At 42.0% G+C, this 8,666-nt stretch overlaps 1 protein-coding gene across 1 annotated transcript in view; it reads left to right on the top strand.

Moving 5' to 3' along the window:
* The window catches only part of TMEM130 (transmembrane protein 130), a 98,096-nt gene extending 93,636 nt beyond the window's left edge, over nucleotides 1-4,460 (top strand). Inside the window, exon 8 of the mRNA XM_073590995.1 lies at nucleotides 2,671-4,460. Coding sequence (XP_073447096.1) covers nucleotides 2,671-2,850 — 180 coding nt within the window. The 3' untranslated portion in view covers nucleotides 2,851-4,460. The remainder of the gene's footprint in view (nucleotides 1-2,670) is intronic.
* The last annotated feature ends 4,206 nt before the right edge of the window (nucleotides 4,461-8,666 follow it).

Raw genomic sequence — 8,666 nt, forward strand, 5'->3', positions numbered from 1 at the left:
CCACTGTCCAGTACCAGGCTGGGGTGGGTCAAGGATGACCTGGGCTCAGATTAAGAGGGTTAAATGAAGCTGACCAACAGGCTTAAGCCTCGTACACACGTTTGGATTTTACGCAGACAAAGCCTCTGACTTTTGTTCGAAGGGCGTTGGTCAAAAACTTGTCTTGCATACAAACAGCACACAATTGTCTGCCAACAAACACGAACCTAGTGACGTATTAGACATACTACAAGCCGATAAAGAGGAATTTCAATTGTCAGGGACCACCCTTTGGGCTCCTTCTGCTAATTTCGTGTTAGTAGAAGTTTGGTGAGTGTTGATTCGCACTTTTCATTGCTCGCTTTTCAGTTTGTTTCTGAACGGCCGTTCATCAACCAGACATGTTCAGGAATTGGAGGAGATAATGTGTTATTTATTATTGGCCTTTTAGTTATTGCTTTGACCCAAGTCCAGTCTAGGAACAGGAGGAGGAGGATTTCTTGGACCAAAAATTGGTTGCTTTATTAACTGTGACCAATTATGTCATATGCCATTACTGCAGGAGCTCCAGTAGAATAATCCGGATGATTTTCGGAATTATCTCCGGATGACGGATCCCTGCTTTCACCAACTCTTGGCATTGTTGACCCCTATATTAAGAAGCAGGACACATGCATGAGGCTTTTATTTTATTTTTTGGTTGAATAATGATTTGATTTGGTATATTTTCTATATTTTTGGATGCATAGAATGCACTTCTTGGTTAAGTTCTCTTGTCAGATAACATGTCTAATTTTATTTGTTTTCTTTTTTTAATGCACAATAAAAAAAATGTGGAGAATAATACTTGGCTATGTGTTTTACTTCAAATGACAGTTTGGGAGTAGGCAGTTACATTTAAAAAAATACAATGTAAAACTAACAAGGGACACCAACATAGTTGTATCTTTGCTTTTAAAAACTACGTGATAATGGTGTTGAGGTAACTTGCCCAAAAAAACAAAAAAAAAAAACAAGCATAATAATAATATTCTTGATATCACTAGAAAATAAACGCCTTTTAAAATATGTTTGGCAGAACTCCATCAGTATCACCAGCAAAGCATCTTCATTATTATCCCATTAGAAGAAGAGAATGCATGCTGCATTTCGAGATTTCATAATTTGCTGTGTCATGAATGTTAATTCTCCTTTACAAACGCTAGTTTACAAGACCGACCGCTTCTGGCTCGTCCTTTCTTCTGAGCATGCGTGTTTGTACTTTGGACTTTTGTCTGATGGACTTGTGTACACACGCTCAGAAAATCCGACAACAGACCGTTGTCTGCAGAAAATTTATAAACCTGCCATCCAACATTTGTTCATGGAAAGTTGGCCAACAATTGTCTGATTTTCTGCCAACAGCCTGTCATCACACAATTCGTGTGTACGAGGCTTCAGTGTTTTTTTTTAATCGTGTTATTTTTGGTTGGAATCCTGTTTAATAAAAAGCAAAACAAAATATGTGTATAAACCACCCGGACAGATAAGGAACATTCCCACCATTGCAGCCTGCTCATTATTGCCCTATGGCCATCACTGGTACATTCATGGGATGTCACAAAGCACTTGCAGCTCAACAAGTTTTAAACACTGTGCAGCCCGAACCAGGCCACAGCAGTTAGATTTCCACTCATGTTCATCTGAAGAATATATTTCACTTTTTGATGAGCGAAGTGAGGAATAAAGGAAGGAGCTTTATTTAAAGATGCACCCATCCTTTAAGACAGCCTTTTTTTACCCCAAAAGGAACCCCCGAAAATAGTTTTTAGGTCTTGAAGAAAGCCTGCTTAAACCAATTCATCAAGGGTCGATGGGAAAAATGCCTCTTACTTTGGTGGTCATTGGGAAGAATTCCCTTCTTACATTGGTGATGAGTGTGAAGAATGCCCCTTATGTTGGTAATCAGTGGGAAGCATGCCCCTTAAGTTGTCAGTCAGTAGGACGAATGCCCCTCTTACATTGGTGAGCAGTGGGAAGAATGCCCCTTACATTGGTGGTCAATGGGAAGATTGCCCCCTCTTACATTGGTGAGCAGTGGGTAGAATGCCCCTTACATTTGTAGCCCATAGGGAGGATACCCCTCTTACGTTGGTGATCAGGGAGAAGAATGCCCTCTTACATTGGTGATGAGTGGAAAGAATGCTCTTGTTACTTTGGTGATCAGTGGGAAAAATGCCCTCTTACATTGGTGATCAGTGGGAAGAATGCCCTCTTACATTGGTGATCAGTGGGAAGGATGCCCTTCTACATTGCTGATCAGTGGGAAGAATGCCCTCTTACATTGGTGATCAGCGGGAAGAATGCCCTCTTACATTGGCGATCAGGACGACACCCTTACAGACAACTAAAAAGATTTTTGGTGACATGTAGCTGGCATTGTCAAGTGGCAATGGCCTCATAGCTATGCAGGCGTCAGAGCAGAGGTCAATCAATTAATCACAGCTCAAGGAACCCCTAACAACTTCTAGAGGAAATCTAGGGTTCCACAGAAAGGCTGCCTTAACCACTTCCTGCCCAGCCTTTAACAGGGCAGGTGGGAAGGACTGTCCGATCAGATACAGTAAAAATAAAGTTTACCTCTCCAGCTTGTGAAAAATTACAGTGAAAAAGTGTATTTTCTGTTCTAATAACTCTTTCTTTTTACTCTAGGTGGCAGATTTTGATTTCTCTCCTGTCACAGACAAGTATGAAACTCTCCTGGAATATAAGGAAATTCCTGCAAGAACATGTTGCACTTACTGCAAAAAAGACAGAACTGACGAAGAAACGGAAGCAGAGACTCAACCCTTGTTACATACATGGTCTTCATCAACTAGGAGTACAATGTAACTCTCATCTGATGCTGGTGCTTATCTAAAGATACCCATGCTCAGGTTCAGTAAATCATTCAGTATGGATGATTCTGACCATTTTGAACAACTGTCAACCAACAATGTATGTTTGTGCAGATATCAGCTAAGAGCATGATAACATTGGATGAATGTCTCCTCACTCTAGTCCTTAAAGGGATAGTTCACCTTTACCAAAAAACTGCCTATACAGGTAAGGGGCATCTGTTGATAAAAACAAACTTTGCATCTCTGACTAAAATTAAATAATGCCCTTTCTATAGGGGTAGGCCATTTGCGTACCTCATGAAGCCTGACTGGAATACTCCCAGGATGTTGCAAACAGAAGCCTAGTCTTAAAACCATACAATGTGCTTTGTCTACCAAAACAGAAAAAGCTTTAGCAGTGCTGCAATAATAAATCTCAAACACAAAGTCATATGATTCCTTTCATCCGAGTGAGTCCAAAGAATTAATTTCAACTCTCATATAGGGCAGGAAACGATGATCATAGTTGCTTCAAAGATCCCATCAGTGCACCTCGTGGGGTCCCACTCCCTGTGGATGTTACACTCACCAGATCCAAGTATAAATCACGCCTTAGAATCAGCCACTTTGTCCAGCTGGAGACAAAGGTAGACAAAGCACATTGTATGGTTTTATGTGAAATCTATTAGTAGCTGCTACTCGTATTACAATGTTTATTTACACATGTGTGCTAAGGGAAGTGATAGTGTACACATATTTATGTGACATAATTGCTTTTGTTTTATTAGAGGCCTAGTCATGCTCACCTTCACCATCACAGGAGTGAACTCTTTCTCTGATTCAAACTCCCTCACATGCTCTCTCTCCCTTGATGCAGTAGCTCTGAGCTCTGCATTTAAGAGCTTGCTCTTGTGATGGTGGCAATAATGACTAGGTCTCTCTTAGTAGTGTCCTAGCAACATCCTGGGAGTTTTCCAGTCAGAATTCAGGAGTTACGTAAATGGTCTACACCTATAGCAAGAGCAATATTCATTTTAAATCTAAGCTGCACAGTTTGTTTTTATCTACAGGCGCCCCTTATCTGCTTAGGTAAGTTTTTGGTAAAGGTGAACTAACTGTTTAAGGATATAAACCACCAAGACAGCAGTGGCATCACTATGGGGGTGACACCATCAAGTAGCACTGTGGCAGGCTAGGGGGGGAGAGCCAGGCTGATGCTCAGTGCCCTACTGCCTGTCCTACTGTCATTCTGAAGTGGCATAGCACTGTGGCAGGCTAGCAGTGGGTCAGTGACACCATTTTTTACCGCACCAGGTTACACCAACCCTAGTGACGCCACTGCAAGGCAGGAAGAAATTTGTGAAATTTCCCTAACAGGAACGAAAGCAACAATTATATCATTCCTGACAATGGTTCTAACCCTTTCCAACTCTATCCAAAGCAAAGGAAACGTTTCCAATGGACTTCTACTTTAATGAGTTATTATTGTGCTGTATATGGGTACCTTAAAAGTTGCCTTAATAAGCTCAGCATACAGCTAAGTACTGTACTCATAAAATGTGAAATTGTGAACATTTTACATTTTGATCAAATATGTGAATTACAAAAACGACATCACATACATTAAGTGTAGCACTTTTTCATGCTATAATTGGGACTGGAAGTATAAAATGGACACTGGGGCAACTAAGATTGGCATAAAAGTATCAGTTGAACATGTCAAGAGCAGTAGATTTAACATAGAGTTCCAGCTAAAGCCTAACTAGTCTTAAAATGCTTCCTCCCCCTCCTAACACCTATACTAACTAACCTGTGTAAAAAAGATACATATACTTACCTATTTTAAACCCGCTCATGTCATGGGCACATGATCTGGCTCCCTTGTGTTAGCCAGCGGCAGCTGCAGGGGAGAGGAAGGAGCACTGACAATGGCTGCACCATGGGAGCCTACAGGTGATGTCATCACTCCTGGCTTTTACAGCTGTTGTCGGCTCTCTTTCAATTCCCCTGCAGACCTCGTTGGCTGACACAAGGGATCATAGGACCAGACTTGGCTGACAATAGGTAAGTATATACATCTTTTTTACATAAGTTAGTATAGTATAGATGTTAGGAGGGTGAGGAAGCATTTTAAAGACTAGTTTGGTTTAGGCTGGAATTTTATTTTAGGGTGCTAGCATTAACATAACTACTGCCGCAGCAGCCCACCCATCTGCTGCATGGCCTGGGACTAGCTAAAACTGTTGGAGCAGTCTCGGGTTAAGTGTCCTCTCCTTTGAGAATGTCTTCATCAGATGTATTCCCTGCATTTCGCATGCATAAACTACACTGCATCTGAGCACGACAAACCAAAAATGCTATTTGATTCATTTTTAATATTCAAAGCAAACTCACCCAGCCATCCATGTCTTTGTTTTGCTGAGGAATCACTTTGAAAAACACCTCCCTAATATTTCTGTGGTTTCATAGCAATTACTTCCTGGAATCCATCTGCCCTTAGCTCAGGCATGCAGGCAGGAGGGTGTGCTTAGCTGAGAAAACCCGACCTCCACTCCTAAAGACTTCTGCGATGTATGACATCATTTGCCTAGGCAGGAAACGAGGAAGTAGCTGAAGAAATGTAAAAAAAACAGTTTAAAACAAATAAATATAATAGTCTTTCCTATCTATTTACTAATGCTAGCTGCATGAGGATTAAAAATAGTCAATGTTGATTGAGAGAGTAAAGTTCCGCTTTAAATATTTTAAAAATGTTTCCATATGGTTTCTTTCTCTTTGACAAACCTTCACAGTCTACAAGATTAAGTACTTTACTTAGTTTTTTAAAGTGTAAGTTCACCCTTGCAGAAAATCTGTAAGGTGACCTTACAGTGGACCCTCTCCCCATCCCCCCCGATCCCACTGTACAAGATTTCCGTGATCCCCCGCTGTCAGACGCCCAAAAGCTGCTTCACCAGTCCGAGGATTTGAAATCCTGGCGGCTTTCTCTTTTCTCCTCGCAATGCTGACAGTCGAGACTAGATGGCTTCAAATCCCCGGGCCGGTGAATCGGCTTTCCTGGCGCCAACATGGCAGCATACATATGATATAGCTCCGCCCCTATATCCACCCACAGGACCTGTTTAGCTCTATAAAAGTCTGCCTGAGAGCTACCTCCCCCATTCTCCTTTTTGTCCTCAAAGATCATATTTGCTCAGTATTTTGTAGAAGCACCCTTTTATTTATTTATTTCAGGTACTTATATAGCGCCGTCAATTTACGCAGCGCTTTACATATATATATTATACATTCACATCAGTCCCTATACCCTCAAGGAGCTTACAATCTAAGGTCCCTAACTCACATTCATACCTATACTAGGGCCAATTTAGATAGGATCCAATTAACCTACCAGCATGTCTTTGGAGTGTGGGAGGAAACCGGAGTACCCGGAGGCAACCCACGCAGACACAGGGAGAACATGCAAACTCCAGGCAGGTAGTGTCGTGGTCGGGATTCGAACCAGCGACCCTTCTTACTGCTAGACGAGAGTGCTACCCACTGCGCCACTGTGCCGCCCACCCTTTTGATCTAATACAGCCATGAGTATTTTTGAGAAAGATGCAACAAGTTTTTCACACCTGGATTTGGGGATCCTCTGCCATTCCTCCTTGCAGATCCTCTCCAGTTCTGTCAGGTTGGATGGTAAACGTTGGTGGACAGCCATTTTTAGGTCTCTCCAGAGATGCTCAATTGGGTTTAAGTCAGGGCTCTGGCTGGGCCATTCAAGAACAGTCACAGAGTTGTTGTGAAGCCACTCCTTTGTTATTTTAGCTGTGTGCTTAGGGTCATTGTCTTGTTGGAAAGTAAACCTTCGGCCCAGTCTGAGGTCCTGAGCACTCTGGAGAAGGTTTTCGTCCAGGATATCCCTGTACTTGGCCGCATTCATCTTTCCCTTGATTGCAACCAATTGTCCTGTCCCTGCAGCTGAAAAACACCCCCAAAGCATGATACTGCCACCACCATGCTTTACTGTTGGGACTGTATTGGACAGGTGATGAGCAGTGCCTGGTTTTCTCCACACATACCGCTTAGAATTAAGCCAAAAAGTTCTATCTTGGTCTCATCAGACCAGAGAATCTTATTTCTCACCATCTTGGAGTCCTTCAGGTGTTTTTTAGCAAACTCCATCCAGGCTTTCATGTGTCTTGCACTGAGGAGAGGCTTCCATCGGGCCACTCTGCCATAAAGCTACGACTGGTGGAGGGCTGCAGTGATGGTTGACTTTCTACAACTTTCTCCGATCTCCTAACTGCATCTCTGGAGCTCAGCCACAGTGATCTTTGGGTTCTTCTTTACCTCTCTCACCATGGCTCTTCTCCCCCGATAGCTCAGTTTGGCCAGACGGCCAGCTCTAGGAAGGGTTCTGGTCGTCTCAAATGTCTTCCATTTAAGGATTATGGAGGCCACTGTGCTCTTCGGAACCTTAAGTGCAGCAGAATTTTTTTGTAACCTTGGCCAGATCTGTGCCTTGCCACAATTCTGTCTCTGAGCTCTTCAGGCAGTTCCTTTGACCTCATGATTCTCATTTGCTCTGACATGCACTGTGAGCTGTAAGGTCTTATATAGACAGGTGTGTGGCTGTATATATGAGTGTCACAGCAAAGGGTCTGAATACTTAGCACCATGTGATATTTCAGTTTTTCTTTTTTAATAAATCTGCAAAAATGTCAACAATTCTGTGTTTTTCTGTCAATATGGGGTGCTGTGTGTACATTAATGAGGAAAAAAAATGAACTGTTATGATTTTAGCAAATGGCTGCAATATAACAAAGAGTGAAAAATTTAAGGGGGTCTGAATATGCAGTCCCCTTTGCACCTTTTCAAATTCTTCAGCCAGCATGAGCCTAATACCACATAACCAAGACCACCGCAATAAAAGGTAAAGGCCCACGAGAGTCAGCAGGTGTCAACCTTGCTCAAGAAAGTAGTCCGCGACTCCCTGGTAGAATTTTCCAGTCGTCTCGAACAACCAGGGACAGAAGGGGATGAACAGTGCGGGCCCCACACCAGGTCCAAACCAAGCCATTCAACCCTCTCTAACTAGAGGGGTACCAGGCTCTTCAGGGGTGACCCCAGACCCAGTATTACAGCCAACCTTCCAAGCAGAGAGAGAAGATACCGCCTCCTCCTCAGTAGAGGATCCTAAAGGTTCGGGCTTTGATTTTGCGCTGATACTACCATTCATTAAGGTGGTAAAAGCTACACTGGAATGGGAGGATCCAGAACCTCCTCCAAAGAAGGAGAAAACCTATTATCACACACCATACAATCTGATTTTAAATTGTGTGGCAATCGCTTCACAACATGCATTAGGTGCCTTTATCCTTTCATGGCACCCCAAATGCGATGTGATTCTGCTGTGATTAAATATATATAAAACACAAAGCGCTGTGATGCTAAATAGCTGATAATTACACATAAAACCAAGTGAGGCTGCTATCAAAAGAGAGTGTTTTCAGAGTCACTTAAAAAGAATAAATAATGATATTTGAAGCGCTTCACAATGTGCATGAAAATGAATATATAAGAATAAATATAAATAGTCAAATAAATCCAGCGGTGAGTAAAAATTCCTATAAAATCCAGCAATCAAAATAGTGTAAAATTATTAAAAATTAGTGACACCAAATGTGTAAAAAATTCACATAAAAAATCCACATAAAAATAAATATATAGGGATGTATTCAGAAGGTTCAATTATACAGGTGTAGAATCCTGATTGGTATAGAGCTTTTGATCACTAGCAAAGCTGTTTAAAAACACTTGCTTAATTAAGGTGCTCATTGA

The sequence above is a fragment of the Aquarana catesbeiana genome, linkage group LG06 (genome assembly GCF_042186555.1).
Source record: "Aquarana catesbeiana isolate 2022-GZ linkage group LG06, ASM4218655v1, whole genome shotgun sequence".
NCBI classification, from domain to species: Eukaryota; Metazoa; Chordata; class Amphibia; order Anura; family Ranidae; genus Aquarana; species Aquarana catesbeiana.